We start from the raw sequence: 16,932 nt of genomic DNA, 5'->3' as shown, positions 1-16,932 counted from the left end.
GTGAGAAAAGCAATCATTCGACAGGCGGAAGGAGATAAGTGAAGTGAGCCCATCATCGGTAAACCAAAAATTGCGGTAATAGGATGGGGTTGTAAATCAATGTTCAGTACCGCCGAAATAATATCAAAAATATCTTTCCAATATTTTTCCAAAATCGGACATGACCAAAACATATGAGTTAAAGATGCGATTTCTGATTGACATCTGTCACAAATAGGGTTTATATGAGAATAAAAATGAGCTAATTTATCCTTGGACATATGGGCCCTATGCACAACCTTAAATTGTATTAATGAATGTTTGGCACATATAGATGATGTATTAACTAATTGAAGAATTCTATCCCAATTCTCAATAGGAATAATAAGATTAAGCTCTCTTTCCCAATCATTTTTGGTCTTATCAAAGGGCACTGAACGTATCTTCATAATTATATTATAAAGTTTTGATATGAGCCCTTTTTGAAAAGGGTTTAATTCAAACAAACTCTCCAAAATATCTGAAGACACAAAATTTGGGAATGAAGGAAGTACCGTACTTAAAAAATGCCTAACCTGTAAGTATCTAAAAAAATGAAATCTAGGCAAATTATATTTATTTGCTAATTGCTCAAAAGACATAAAATAGTTGTCCAAAAATAAGTCAGAAAATCTTAATAATCCCTTAGTTTTCCAAGCCAAAAAAGCTTGATCTATAATTGAGGGGTGGAAAAAACAATTAGATAAAATAGGACTATTTAACATGAATTGAGTCAACCCGAAAAATTTCCGAAATTGAAACCATATATGTAAGGTATATTTAACTATCGGGTTGTCAATTCGATTCGGCAATTTAGAAAGAGCAAAAGGGAGAGATGTCCCTAAAATAGAACCCAGAGCATAAGCAGATACCGATTTAGTTTCCAAACTCACCCAATGAGGGCCAAAAGGACCATCCCATTCTTTCAACCAACATATCAAATATCTAATATTAACTGCCCAATAGTAAAATCTGAAATTGGGTAATGCCAACCCACCATCCTTCCTTGTCTTCTGTAAGTATATTTTACCTAACCTGGGATTTTTATTCTGCCATATATATGAGGAAATTTTTGAATCAACATTAGTAAAAAAGGATTTCGGAATAAAAATTGGTACCGCTTGAAAAATATATAAAAATTTAGGTAAAATAACCATCTTAATAGCATTAATGACTCTAATGTATTTTAACAACTCCAACACCTCCTCTCCCTTAATATCAACATGCTCCAGAACATCAACCTTCACTCATATTGTCCTCACCGTCATCAAGTTTCCTCTCATAGGTGAATACCGAAGAGAAGTATTAATTGAGGACCTCACTCACTTCCACAGCCTCCAGGCACATCTTCCCACCTTTATCTCTAATAGGTCCTACCTTCACTCCTGTCATCCTTTTGTTCTTCACATAATTGAAGAATGCCTTGGGGTTTTCCTTTACCCTACTCACCAAGGCCTTCTCATGCCCCCTTCTTGCTCTCCTCAACCCCTTCTTCTCCTTTCTTGCTACCCTATATTCCTCAATAGACCCATCTGGTCCTTGCTTCCTAAACCTCATGTATGCTGCCTTCTTCCACCTGACTAGATTTTCCACCTCACTTGTCACCCATGGTTCCTTCACCCTACCATTCTTTATCTTCCTCACCAGGACAAATTTATCCCTAACATCCTGCAAGAGATCCTTAAACATCGACCACATGTCCATAGCACATTTCCCTGCAAAAACGTCATTCCAATTCACACCTGCAAGTTCTAGCCTTATAGCCTCATAATTTGCCCTTCCCCAATTAAAAATTTTCCTGTCCTCTCTGATTCTGTTCTTTTCCATGATAATTCTAAAGGCCAGGGAGCGGTGGTCACTGTCCCCCAGATGCTCACCCACTGAGAGATCTGTGACCTGACCTGGTTCGTTACCTAATACTAGACATGGTATGCCATTCCCCCTAGTCGGCCTGTCAACATATCGTGACAGGTATCCGTCCTGGACACACTTAACAAACTCTGCCCCGGCTAAACCATTGGAACTATCAGGTACCAATCAATATTAGGGAAGTTAAAATCACCCATGATAAGAACCCTGTTATTTTTGCACCTTTCCAAAATCTGCCTCCCAATCTCCTCCTTGGTATCTCTAAGCTGGGTACACTCTGAAACAAAAGCCATAAGATAAAGATTTACTTGAGAGGTTCAAAATTATGAGAGGCCCAGAAGCATAAAGAACTATGTCTCTCTCAGGCAAGTTTGATTTCCAGATGGTGGTAGATTTAAAATGAAGGTTTTTTTAAATTTTCTTGAAAAATAGTGGTAATTGAGGTTTCTGCTCAAAGGGGAGTGAGGCAGAAACCCCATCCCATTTTAAAAAGTACCTGAATGAGCACTTGAGAACACTTCACTGATGACAGACCAAGAGCTGGAAAGAGAGATTAACCTGAGGAGCTTGTTATTTTGGCTGCACCAAAGGAATGGGTTAAAGGGCCTCCTATGCCATAAATATCTATGATAAAGAAAACAATCAGCCTTTGAATCCAGTGTGATTCGTGTGTTTTCAATCTAAACTAAGCATCCTACACAATTTGTCCATCATTAAGGCTAACCAAAGCAAGGCAAGTTAGGAAATATTTGGACAAGAGCATGAATCGCCGAGGTGTAGAAGGCTACAGACATAATGGGTGGGATTAATTGATATGAGTATAATTAAGTGCAATAGTTCATATGGACAAGGTAGCGAAAGGGCCCCTTACTGGCAACTCTGACTGTGGCCAGCATAATAGATCCATCTTTGTCTTTACTTCATTTTCCCCTTGGTATCACTTTTAACCTTGCTGGGCTTACTACTACAACACTGTCCTGACTAGCTTCATGCTGATGCACTTCATGAAGTGGTGCTTATCTTAAGCTGTTCTTTCTCCCCCTCTGTGATTTCAATAATTTGTGTTTGCTTTTGTTTTGGCACTTTCATGGTGTATGTTGGTTACTGGTTAAGCAACAAATTAATTTATGAATTTCAGACTACTTCATGACTTCATCCTTGCCTTTCTCTGTGATCACCTCTGATAGTACTTTCCTTTTTGAGAATTTACCTCTCACTTGGTCTCTTGCACGTCACTGGGTATGATTGATTCATCAATGGCATCCAGTGTGGATGAGGAAAAATCCAGACCTCGAGCCCCCTTATTCCGTTGCTAACGCTCAGGTGATGTGGTGTGGGAGAGAGCAGATGTGCAGTGGGTGCAGTGGAGTTTGTGCTGGGTTGGGGGCTGGCCCCCCGTCAGAATTGCTCTTCGGTATTCGCTCAGTGGAAGCCAAGCCGGATTGCATTCGTCAGCGGCGGCACTAGTGTGTGATGAGCAACTACTGTGTGCTTGTTCTTGCAGAAATTTGTCTCCAGGACAACATCCCATGCACCATCAATCTACAGGCTGTGATACTCAGGGACTTGGGCTGGTTTTTTTTTTTGGTGACTTTTTCTGCTATTGAAATTATATGCTATCTTGTGTTTGTGTGTGAGTGTGACTGTTGGTGCTGTGTTTTGCTCCTTGGCCTCGGAGGAACGCTGTTTCGTTTGGTGTATATATGTATATGGTTGAATGACAATCAGACTTGCACCTGAACTTGAAGATGCCTCTTCAATCTTTATCAGGTTTTCGATCACATGATCTTATCTCCTCCATTATAGCTCTGAACCAAAATGTTTAATATTGCTCCTTTTGAATTACCCAGGATTCTTTACTGTAAGAGCTACCCAGTGGCAGGGATAATGAGTCAACTTTAACTGTGTGTTTTGCTTCTGTGTGGCTGAATTGTGTCAAATTTGACAGCAGGTTTCTTTGATCATTTTACTCATGGGAAATACTGTAATGGAAAATGGTTTCCTAAAACTCAGAGCTTCTGAGACACTGAACTTTCAGCAAATGCCTGCAATTCAACAACAGCTACATTTGGTTGCGTATTGGGCCAAATTTAACCCTAGCGTCAGAAGATCTCAAAGTCAATGTGCAGTTTTTGATCTGTAGGTGTTATCAGCGAGTGCTATTATCTCACATTGAGGTGGGTACAGTGTTGCGCTGGTCTGTGTAAATTTGGTCAAGAATTTGGATTTGACCTTGGATTTTCTGTGCTTGTTCTCCCTGTTATCAGATGGATTTTGCCAGGGTGTTTTGATTTCTTTCCACGTGTCAAAGATATGCTTGTTTATTGCCTCGGTAAGTTGCCTGTGGTGCAGGTGGATGGCAGGAGAGTTGATGGCGATGGAAGACGAGAAAATGGGATTAGCGTAGTGCTTGATTGTTGACGCAGTTAACGAGTCTGTTTCTGTGTGTAGTGAATCCACAACTAAGATGTCTTTTCTCAATTAAAGTTGCAGACTGAAGCTGAATTGCTGTTAACCAGGTCTTTTCCTGCTGGTAGTACCTTCTAAATCTGAATGTAGAGCTAATCTTACAAAACTAAATTGGATTGGGAATGATTTTAACTTTCAAATCCAGCTCTAGACAACAAAGTCTTTAACTATTTGTTGTTGGAACCCAATCCTAAGATTAGTTTTCCACGTACTCAAGTTCTTTGGAAAACTGTAATGACCTTGACCAAGTTACATGGATATCTTTAGCAAAATCAGCTCAAAGCTTTTAGTACTAATAGAAGGGTTTTTTTTTTAAATAATCGTTCTCTAGGAAGTTATGGATTTAATTGAATGTTTATGTTAAGCACAGAAGAATCTGAGCACTTTGAAATAATTTTGATATTGTGGGATTTTTAATTTAATTTCTAGTTGGTAGTCCTCTTGGCCCCCAGTGCCATTGCTATGCTTAAACCAACAATAGGTCAAGAACGATCCTGTTAATGTTGATTGTCATCATGTGGTTTCCTTGCCATTCTTAGGCTTGAACTTGAGGTAAAGGAGAATGCTGGGGTTTAGTTTACCAACAAACTGTGCATGTTTGTGAGGAGCCATAGATGTGTGTACCTTTTATATCCATGAATCAAAGCATTTAACTATATTGTTTAACCAAGTGGAAAATCACAAAACCATAAGACACAGGAGCAGAATTAGGCCATTAAGCCCATTGAATCTGCTCTGCAATTTCATCCATTTCCCTCTCAACCCCGTTCTCTTGCCTTCTTCCAGTAATCCTTCATGATCTAACTAATCAAGAACCTATCAATCTCCGCTTTGAAATACACCCAATGACCCAGCCTCTACAGCTACCTGTGGTAATGAATTCCACAAATTCATCATTCTCTGGCTAAATAAATTCCTCCACATCTCCATTCTAAATGGACATTCCTCTATTCTGAGGCTGTGCCTTCTGGTCCTAGACTCCCCCACTGTAGGAAACATCCTCTCCCTATTCACTTTATGCTGGCTTTTCAACATTCAATAGGTTTCAATGAGATTCCTCCCACCCCATTCTTCTAACTTTCAGTGAGTAAAGGCCCAGAGCACCTCATATTATAACCCTCTCATTCCTGGAATCATTCTCACAAACCTCCTGTGAACCCTTTCCAATGTCTGCACATCTTTTCTTAAACAAGGGGCTTGAAACTGCTCACAGTAGCTATTTTCTTCCCTGTGATGTTGGTGGGTTGGCAGGGAATTCCATGTTTCTGTCCCCATGAGAATGGCTGAACAAAAATTTATGTACTGCTATCCAGTTGGACCTTGCTGTTATTTGCTGAGCCTGGGATTGAGGGAGGTGGTGTCAAAGTAACCATCAAAACAGAAAATGCTGGAAATACTTGGGTTGGACAGCATCTGTGTGGAGAAAAACTGAAGTAATGTTTATGGTTGATAACTTTTCATCAGAGCTACTTTGATTTGGCAGAATAACACTGTTTCTTTCTCTATGGATGCTGCCTGATCTGCTGATCATTTTCTTTTCTTTTTTTTAGCACCTGCAGTTTGTTTACTTTTCAAAGTACATCATTTTAGCTTAACTAATTTGTCTTGTATCCAAGGTGTTCCAGTGCGACAATAGGTAGAAGTTGTATTGAGAAAAATAAGCATCATTGAGGAAAGTGCTTTGTCACAGATCAGAAAGAATGTACAGTTTCTGGTGACAAGCTGTGCTTTTGACATGGTAGGTCAAAAGTATATTATGAAAGCATACGTGTATATATACGGACGAGATGTACCCCAGGTTACTGTGGTAAGCAAGGGAGAAGATTGCTGAGCCTCTGGCGATGATCTTCGTATCATCAGAAGGGATGGAAGAAGTACTGGAGGATTGGAGGGTTGCAAATGTTGTTCCCTTGTTCAAGAAAGGGAGTAGAGATAACCCAAGAAATTATAGACCGATGAGTCTTACTTCAGTGGTGGGCAAGTTGTTGGAGAAGATCCTGAGAAGCAGGATTTATGAGCACTTGGAGAGACATCATCTGATCAGGGATAGTCAGCATGGCTTTGTCAAGGGCAGGTCGTGCCTTACGAGCGTGATTGAATTCTTTGAGGATATAACAAAGCACATTGATGAAGGTAGAGCAGTGGATGTAGTGTATATGGATTTCAGTAAGGCATTTTATAAGATTCCCTATGCAAGACTCATTCAGAAAATAAGGAGGCATGGGATCCAAGGAGATCTTGCTTTGTGGATCCAGAACTGGTTTGCCCACAGAAGGCAAAGGGTGGTTGTAGATGGTTTGTATTCTGCATGGTGTTCGGTGACCCGTGGTGTGCCTCAGGGATCTGTTCTGGGACCCCTCCTCTTTGTGGTTTCTATAAATCACCTAGATGAGGAAGTAAAAGGGTGGGTTGGTAAGTTTGCTGATGACACAAAGTTAGGGGTGTTGTGGATAGTCTAGAGGGTTGTCTGGCAGGACATCAATAGGATGCACAACTGGGCTGAGAAGTGGAAGATGGAGTTCAACCCAGATAAATTGAACTCCAGGGCTGAAGTGTGAAGTGTTCATTTTGGTAGATCAAATTTGAAGACAGAATTTAATATTAATGGTAAGACTTTTGGCAGCGTGAAGGATCAGCGAGATCTTGGAGTCCATGTCCATAGGACACTCAAAGCTGCTGCGCAGGTTGACAGTGTTGTTAAGAAGAGGTATGGTGTGTTGGCCTTCATCAACCATGGCACTGAGTTCAAGAGCCAGGAGGTAATGTTACAGCTATATAAGACCTTAGTTAGACTCCACTTGGAGTACTGTGTTCAGTTCTAGTCACCTCACTACAGGAAGGATGTGGACACTATAGAAAGAGTGCAGAGGAGATTTACAAGGATGTTGCCTGGCTTGGTGAGCATGCCTTATGAGAGTAGGTTGAGTGAACTCGGCCTTTTCTCCTGGAGCGACAGAGGATGAGAGGTGACCTGACAGAGGTGTATAAGGTGATGAGAGGCATTAATCGTGTGGATAGTCAGAGGCTTTTTCCCAGGGCTGAAATGGCTAACACGAGGGGGCATAGTTTTAAGGTGCAGGTGGGAATTCAGAATTAAGTTCTTTCACACAAAGTGGTGGGTACATGGAATGCAGTGCCAGTGACTGGTAGAAGCGGATATAATAGGGTCTTTTAAGAGGCTCTTGGTTAGGTACATGGAGCTTAGTAAAATAGAGGGCTGTTTGGTAGGGAAATTCTCTGCAGTTTTTGGAGTAGGTTACATGGTCGGCACAACATTGTGGGCTGAAGGGCCTGTAATCTGTAGATTTCTATGTTCTATGTATGTATATTAGTGGTTCTGCTGTTCCAAAACAAAAATTTTAACACTGAACTAATAAGTGCTCTGTTATGGAAATGTAAAACTTTCTACTGCATACACATCCTAAAACTGACCAAACCAGCCACCTTTTGATCACTGCAAGTGTCCGTGCTGGCTAGAAGTACTGACAGCATTGCGGTCGTGGTACGGTACAATAGTGTAATCACTTTGCTGCGGCACCAATCAGGGCTGGGGTTCAATTCCAGCTGCTGTCTGTAAGGAGCTTGTATGTTTTTACCTTAACCGCGGGCTTTTCCTTCAAGTCCTCTAGTTATTTCCCATATTCCAAAGACATACATTTTGGGTCAGTAAGTTGTGGGCATGCTATGTTGGTGACAGAAGTATAGAGTCGCTTGCAGGCTGCCCCCAGCAAACCCTGGGCTCTGTTGGTTGTTGCCACAAACAATGCATTTCAGTAGCACGAGGAGGTCGGCAGCAGCTATGGAAATGACTAAACAGCCAATGTTTCAGGCCAAGACCCTTTTTCAGAACCTCAGTTCCTCCAGCATTTTGTGTATATTGCAAATCATTTCACTATATGTTTTGATGCTTTGATGTACGTATGACAAATAAAGCTAATTTTTGCATGAAGATCTTTATACTGGACCAAAAGCAACCTTTCCACTGAGATTATGATTATTATTATTCCATATGGGTGGAAAAAGAGAGCGAGCTCAGAAACAAACCCTTTGGCCCTCTGCACTAATCATTAACTTCCAATTTACAGAGATTCTTTCCCCCACATCTCAAGGAATGCAAACTTTGACAATAAATGTACTTTGAACGTTCTCATCATCTCCATTCATCCAGACATGAGATGATTTCTACAGGCTTGGTAGGTTAACTGGTTGCTACATGCTTGGGTTGAAGGAAGACACTGAAACGTTGGGAGAAAACCCACATGATCATAGGAAGGACATGCAAACTCACACAGGTCAGGATTGAATCTTGGTCTTCGGTGCTGTAAGTCCAAGGCTCCACTGCCTGTCCTAGTGTGCTGTTTATTTTTGGAATTAAGAGGCTTGAGAACTGTAAATAACTTTTAACCAAATGCATGAAGACTATTAACAGTATATTTATCAGATGTGTGGAAAATGACGCTATCTTTTTCTGACACTTGCCTTTTACAGATAGCTAAATTTCTGCAGAAGGATGGGGAAACTGAGCTCCAAATGAGAATTGAAATTGGAAACATGAAGCAGGAGTTGGCAACGATCAGCATGATGGATGAATTTGCTCGATATGCACGCCTGGAGCGCAAGATTAACAAAATGACCGATAAACTGAAAACTCACGGTATCTCATAAGCACGAGATTCTGCAGGATTGGGAAATCCAGAGTAACACACACAAAATGCTGGAGGAACTCAGTATGTCAGCACCTTCTATGGAGAGGAATTCAGACCTGATGAAGGGTCTCGGCTTGAAATGTTAACTGCTTATTCCTCTCCACAGATGCTGCCTGTCCTGCAATGGAAAGGAGTAAATAGTCAACATTTCAGGTCGAGACCCATCATCAGGACTCAATCCCTCTCCAGTAGATGCTGCTTGACCTGCTGAGTTTCTCCAGCATTTTGTGTGTGTAACTCTTGGTATTTAGCTTTTCTAAAGGTTGCAGTGGACAACAGGAAAAGAGAACCTGGCCTAATGAAATGCATTGTGTTTTTTTTTTACAAAGAGATGGTCAATAAATAGCACTTTATTTGTGTAACTGCAGTAGGAGACTGAAAGCTATCACAGGCAAAGCTAAATCTTTTCTCCCACTGAGAGATGGCAGTGTATAATAAACTAGAACATTATCAGCTCCTTAGTCTCACCTCTTGATCAAATGACCTGACTCTGATTAGGTCAACCTACATTGTTCCACTTGCTGAGATAGTCTATTTAACGTAGGCTCAAATTTTCCCTTTGCTGACAGTTTAGATTCAGGTTTATATATCATATGAACATTGAAGCGTCCAGTGAAGGGTGTTGTTTGCATTAACAAGCAATGCACCCATGCGTGTGCTGGGAGTGGGGGGAATGATAGTTCGCATGTGTCGCCACACGTTCCAGTGCCAATGTAGTATGGCTTAGAGAACTAAAGTTAAGTATATGACATTTAAGAATATACGAATAAGACCATAAGATATAGGAGCAGAATTAGGCCTTTTGGCCCATCGAGTCTGCTGAGCCATTTCATCATGGCTGATCCCTTTCCCTCTCTGTTCCAATCTCCAGTCTTCTTGTATCCCTTTGTGCCCTGGCCAATCAAAAATCTATCAACGCCTGCTTTAAATATACCCAATGGCTTGACCTGCACAGCCAGCTGTGCCAACAAATTCCACAGATTCACCACTCTCTGGTTAAGGAAATTCCTCCTCACCTCTGTTCTAAATAGATGTCCCTTTTTTCTGAGGCAGTGTAGTTAGTTGATTTTAGTTATAGGAAAATAATTTGTCAGTGTATTAAGATCTTAACTAAAAATATACTTTATACCTGCATTTTTGAGCAAGGCAAGACCATCATGGTGAATTGCTCTGGAGTTTGTTGCTTTTTCATGATCCTGTGTTACTTTATTTGTGTTTTATTTTGGGATACAGCAGAGTTACAGGCCCTTCCAGCCCAATGAGCCCACACTGCCCTTTACACTTACATGACCAATTAACCTTTGGAACGTAGGAGGAAACAAGCACTGGAGAAAACCCGTGCAGTCATGGGGAGAACGTGCAAACTCCTTACAGTCAGCGGCAAGAATTGATCCCCGGTCGGAGGCTCTGTAATAGCGTACACTAACTGCTCATTTGCCACGCCACGCCAACAGGTCACCCTGTTATAGGAAAGATACAATTAAACTGGAAGTGGTGCACACAAGATTTACAAGGGTGGTGACATAACTCAAAGGCCTGAATTCTTGGGAGAGTTTGGAAAGTCTAGGACTGTATTCTCTGAAATGTCGGAGGGATGACCCTGTATGAAATTGTGACAGCTATAGATGGGCAAACACACGCAGCCTTTTTCCTTGGGGAAGGGGAACTAAAGTATAGGGGGCATAGGTCTAAAAATTCAAGCATTCTGTGACTCTCTGTTGTCCATGACTTGTAGTTGCAAATGCACAAGTAACAGCTTTATTTTCAGTTAGCTTTTGGGTTTTCTTCCTCAACTTCTTTCACTCCTCTGCCATTTCTTGGGATTTTTTCAATACAAGGTTTGAGTCTCAAGCCAGTGTAGAATTATCCTCCCCTTTTATCATTTTGATTTGTAAATGGCAGTTTCTGAATTGCATGTGGATCTTCAACATTACAACATGTTCTGTTAAACCACTGAGCTGAATGTCTTCTCCTTACAGTTAAAACAAGAACATCACAGTTAGCCAAGATCAAGTGGGTGGTGAATATTGTCTTTTATATTGTTCAGGTTGGTATGGTTTCTTAAATGTAAAGTTTTTCTTTGTAAGCTGATCACTTGAAGAGCAAATTTAGCCATTTTATTCCTGTTAATTGAATCTTGGTTTAGTATGCAAAATTTCAGTGTATATTTACAATATTTCTCAATCCAATTTTTTTCCAATAATAGCCTCTGACATTTGCTTTCCACCAGCTGCCTACACTTTGCAGTTACATCAGTATATTGTTTTAGCTAGCAGCCTTGCAAAGTTTAGGACCAAGACCAGGGGTTCCCATCCTGTGGTCCACGGACCCCTCAGTTAATGGTACTGGTTCATGACATAAAAAAGATTGGGGACCCCTGGTGTAGACTGATGCCCTGTTGAAAATGGCTGGGCCATTTGTATGAAGCATCAGTCCTGCTGACAAAATGGTAAAACTCTCGCGCTGCTTGCAGTGCTTTGGAAATGCAGCTAATTTAGGGCCATCTGCTGAATTTTGTGCTTGTGTAGTTGCAAAATATTGACATTGAAGTTGAAAGTTATAGGAAAATCAAAGCTGTGCTTTGAGTAGATAACATGAGCTGTTGGTCAACAGGGTGAAAATTTTAATTGAGGTTAAAAGTTGAATTAAGAATTGATGAATAATATAATGCAGCAGATGTAGTATGTTCTAGTGTATAACTATGTAATATTTCTACTTGAATTACAAGTCATGTCACTGTTGAGCTCATGATATATTAAAATCCTTGTGGAAAGCTTGCACTTTGTCAAGGATCACAATTACTTCAACAAGGATTAGAACTTCCATTCCTCCAGCCACTCACTCTGGACCATATCAACCTAGTTCAGTAACACAACTGTTAACTGTTAACATTCCATTCACAAAAGATCTGTTATTACTTAATGGGTAAAATTAAATGAGCACTCTGCTTTAAGAGTAGTAGTTGTTATTAAATATATGTTGGAAGTGCCAGTCCAAAAATGTCATAAGTGTTTTGCGGTGTCACGCAATTACTCTCCTCTCTTCATGGTACTGATGAAAGTTGGGTGCGATCAGTTGGAAGTAATGATAAATTTTACTTTACACTGGGATTAGTTGAAGTAGACTGGAATGTTTTTTCAGCTCTGTTTAGAAGTTCATCTCTGGGGAGGAAATGATGGTTTAGTGTTAAGAGGAAAGCAGTCTATATCTGGTCATGTTATTCTGTGTCATTCCCAAGTGATTGTGTTCTTTTTCAGGCAGCTTTAATGATTTCCCTGATATGGAAATATTATTCGGAACCCGTTACTGTGCTCCCACACAAATGGATCGCACCCTTAGAATGGATGGTGGCTTTCCCAACTGGAGTGGCAGGTGCTGAATGAATTATGCACTTAAATTTAAAAATTATTAAAAATAATTAATTTCCATTGAGCATAGTTAACTTTTTTAGTCTGTTGCTTTTCCCATGGGAAAACTCCTCTCTGTGGCTGTCTTAATAGGATCCTAAGAGGGTCATAGGGGTCTCCCTACCATCCATTGGAGACATTTATCAGGAGCGCTGCATTTACAGGGCCCTTAAGGATCCCACCCATCAATCCAGCATCCTCTTTGACTTTCTACCATCAGGCAGGAGACTCCGATGCATAAAGACAAGAACGGTCAGAATGGGAAACTGTTTCTTCCCTCAAGCCAAGGGGCTTACGAACTCCCTGTATACAAAGTGTCACTGGTTAATCTGTTCTGTACCTTACAATATTTAATTTATACACTTTATTTATGTGAAATTCATCCTCAGATTTCTATCCTTACTTTCATAAGTTATTGAGTGTTTGTGTGTTATGTGTACTATGGTAACTTACACCCTGGTTTGGAGAAACATTGTCTCATTTGACAGTACACATGTACATAGTTAAATGACAAACTTGACTTGATGACAATAACTGCTTGCTGCCTTACTAAACTGGCTATTCCAGTCATGAGTGCAAACATTGGTGGATCAGTAAGTCTGACGGGGTACACCTGAGATTAGCAACGCTCTGATTGATCCAATCTCACTTAAAGTCACCAGGAGGAACTGTTTATATAGTAGGAGACTTCATTTTCTCCCCACACTGGCTTTTTAAAGTAAAATGCAATTTGACCTCTTGTGTGAAATTGCAAATATTGGATAATATTAATGTTGTACTTTCCAACTGAGTCAATAAGTTTTTATAAAACGTATATAACCAAGACAAGATGGAGACGCAGGTGACTGCAGATGCTGGAATTTGAAGTGACACATGGTGCTGGAGGAACATAATTCACCATCTGTGGAGAGAAATGGACTGTCAACATTTCAAGTTAAGATTCTTCATCTGGCTTCGGAGAAGTTTTCAGCTGAAGGGTCTCTGCCTGAAACATGGACTGTCCAACTATGTACCAACTACTATACCACAGCAAACCAACCTTAAAAAAATCTAGAAAACATCTCCATTTGTGTATAAACAAGATATGTAACCAAAACCCAGCATTATCTATCTATCTTATAGAATAATCTAACTACTATTATGCCACCTTAATGCATCTCCATCCTATTATTTTGTCATCCAGATTCTGCCAACACCAGCATTTCTGTTCTGTAAGAACTTGATCAGTTGTGTGTATTTAAGATTCTGGTATCTCGTTGTAACTTGTCTGTCATTTACATACACTTTTGGAGGAGGAGGGAGGGATGAGCAGGAGGATTTAGTTTAGATTTCCTAGTTAACTTTGTCTATATTTTGCATTTGTGGTTACACACGTCAATCAGATGCTCGTATAGTAACCTTGTTCTATTTTAATTCGCAGGTGGAGTTGGAATTACCTGCTGGCTCTTAGTTTGCAATAAAGTTGTTGCTGTGGCACTGCAGCCATTCAGCTAAAATCTCAGAGCGAGGCCTATGACAAGATCCCGCATGGATTGGCTTGTGTGCACTTTTTTCATTATTTTGAGTTGGGTTCAGCTCTGTTCTTGCACTAGCTGCAACATTATTCTTTGAAAGCAGATTTCAAAAAGGGATGTGAAGAAGAGCCCAACAATAAATTTTGTGATTGTAAATAGATTTTGGAAAGTGATGTAATAAAGTTGTTAGCTGTTACTAGTTTTTGAAGTTCACAGGAATATTAAGAAAAGTTGAAGACCTCAATGTCTTTTTTTTTTTAAAGTCTGAGAGAATGTGAATTGTATTGGATGTGTTGGCAACATTTTTCTACCGATTTGATTCCCTGTGTTTGAGTTACTTGGTTTTGAGAAGGAAGAGCTCTCATGTGTTCATTTTGATGACTGCTTCACATTAATTGCAATGTTTTTTGGACAGCAGTTACTTGCACTGAAGTTTTGTGCACAATAAAAGTTCTGTACTGATTGGAAGCAAAATAATTGAAATAAGAGCTTAATAACTTGAATGAAATAGTGAATGGCTTTTAGCCTTTAAGAGAAATAAACGTTCAACCAGACAGAATTGCTTGTCAACTTTGATCCTTTGCAGTAGTCATCAAATTTTGGCCCAGATCCCAAGGGATAATTGAACTCAAGACTTTTCAGCAAGTTATTTGAATTTTGGTAAAAAGAATACAAATTTTATTTCTTTACAGTGATATTTGTTACTGGATATCATTGGAAAAAATCTGCAGCATTTTAAAGATACGCTCTAACCAATTTTTCGATTTTACTCGTTCACATATTTTAACAGGGAAGCTGTAATGTAATTGGAGAGCATAGTCTAGTACTGTTTGTTGTTCAATATCTGTAAAATTAGTATGTGTCAGCAGTGTGCTCTGCTGTGAGTCAATCATTTGATAAAGAGGGAAGATTAGAAATAGGAAAAGCTCACCTCAAATCCAGGAGAACTTTAATTGGCTTAATGCTAATTCAAGCTGGTATATTTGCATATCTGCAATGTAGGTCACCTGATAAATTTTTAAGATCAAACTTTTCCCTTTTCAATTAGATTTAGTTTTGCAATATCTTCCAGTATATTAATTGTTTGGTTCATTATTTGGAACCATTAAGAAATGTAAAATATGTGTTTTCAGTGATGCAGGTTAACTAGCTTCATGTCAACTGTGAGTTATCATGATGTTACTAATCACAAATGGGGAAGTTTAGTTAGTTTTCGAGCTTGTGATAGTTATAAGATGTGTTGATATGATGAAACTAGCTTCCACGATTTAAAAAAACCACGCTGGTTATCGACATCTTGACTAATGCATAAACATTGGTTGGGCCAGAAGGCATTTGGAAAGCGGCCAGTGAGTGAGTGGGCCAGTGAAGGAGTGGAGATTTGAGGCTTTGACTCGAGAGATTCTGGCAGTTTTGGCAGTTGGACTGTGCAATCAAGTCAATCAAGATTTGAATAGCTCAGCAGAAAGCCGTTGGTTAGACAATCAAGATTTGAATAGCTCAGACTCAGCAGAAAGCAGCTGATTGGGCAATTGAGGTCAGGTGACCAAGCAGTTTGAAAAGCTCAAACAAATAAATAGAGGGTTACCTCAAGCGGAGCGGCCAGTGAAGGAGTGGAGATTTGAGGCTTTGACAGGAAGAGGCGGAGGACGAGCTTCACTCCAAGTGAGGTAATGCCGGGTAAGTTCCTTTCAAAGGAGAAAATTTCAAAAGTTGAGGCAAGTATTGGGTAGGTCATGGCAGCTGAGATCAGCCCCGTGGTTTGTTCATCCTGCAGCATGTGGGAAATCAGGGATACTTCCAGTGTCCCTGATGACTATGTGTGCAGGAAGTGTGTCCAACTGCAGCTTCTGGCAGACCGCATTGAGCATCTGGAGCTGCAATTGGACTCATACTGGAGCATCCACGATGCTGAGAAAGTCATGAATAGCACGTTCAGTGAGTTCAGCTCAACATCCAGGGATATTCAATATTCAGGAGGGATAGACAGGAAAGAAAAGGAGGTGGGGTAGCGTTGCTGGTTAGAGAGGAGATTAACGCAATAGAAAGGAAGGACATTAGCCTGGAGGATGTGGAATCGATATGGGTAGAGCTGCATAACACTAAGGGGCAGAAAACGCTGGTGGGAGTTGTGTACAGGCCACCTAACAGTAGTAGTGAGGTTGGGGACGGCATTAAACAGGAAATTAGAAATGCGTGCAATAAAGGAACAGTAGTTATAATGGGTGACTTCAATCTACAAATAGATTGGGTGAACCAAATCGGTAAGGGTGCTGAGGAAGAGGATTTCTTGGAATATATGCGGGATGGTTTTCTGTACCAACATGTGGAGGAACCAACTAGAGAGCAGGCCATTGTAGACTGGGTATTGAGCAATGAGGAAGGGTTAGTTAGCAATCTTGTCGTGCGAGGCCCCTTGGGTAAGAGTGACCATAATATGGTGGAATTCTTCATTAAGATGGAGAGTGGCATAGTTAATTCAGAAACAAAGGTTCTGAACTTAAAGAAGGGTAACTTTGAAGGTATGAGACATGAATTAGCTAAGATAGAATGGCAAATGATTCTTAAAGGATTGATGGTGGATATGCAATGGCAAGCATTTAAAGATTGCATGGATGAACTACAACAATTGTTCATCCCAGTTTGGCAAAACAATAAACCAGGGAAGGTAGTGCATCCATGGCTGACAAGGGAAATTAGGGATAGTATCAAGTCCAAAGAAGGAACATATAAATTAGCAAAAAAAAGTGGCACACCTGAGGACTGGGAGAAATTCAGAGACCAGCAGAGGAGGACAAAGGGCTTAATTAGGAAAGGGAAAAAAGATTATGAGAAAGCTGGCAGGGAACATAAAAACTGACTGTAAAAGCTTTTATACGTGAAAAGAAAAAGATTGGTCAAGACAGATGTAGGTTCTTTACAGTCAGAAACAGGTGAATTGATCATAGG

At 40.2% G+C, this 16,932-nt stretch overlaps 1 protein-coding gene across 1 annotated transcript in view; it reads left to right on the top strand.

Moving 5' to 3' along the window:
* Positions 1-14,542, top strand: part of get1 (guided entry of tail-anchored proteins factor 1) — a 33,539-nt gene extending 18,997 nt beyond the window's left edge. The window contains exons 2-5 of the mRNA XM_073044953.1: positions 8,845-9,010; positions 11,042-11,109; positions 12,320-12,434; positions 13,890-14,542. Coding sequence (XP_072901054.1) covers positions 8,845-9,010; positions 11,042-11,109; positions 12,320-12,434; positions 13,890-13,963 — 423 coding nt within the window. The 3' untranslated portion in view covers positions 13,964-14,542. The remainder of the gene's footprint in view (positions 1-8,844; positions 9,011-11,041; positions 11,110-12,319; positions 12,435-13,889) is intronic.
* Positions 14,543-16,932: the final 2,390 nt, after the last annotated feature.

The sequence above is a fragment of the Hemitrygon akajei genome, chromosome 5 (genome assembly GCF_048418815.1).
Source record: "Hemitrygon akajei chromosome 5, sHemAka1.3, whole genome shotgun sequence".
NCBI lineage: Eukaryota > Metazoa > Chordata > Chondrichthyes > Myliobatiformes > Dasyatidae > Hemitrygon > Hemitrygon akajei.
This window is presented reverse-complemented; position numbering and strand designations above follow the sequence as displayed.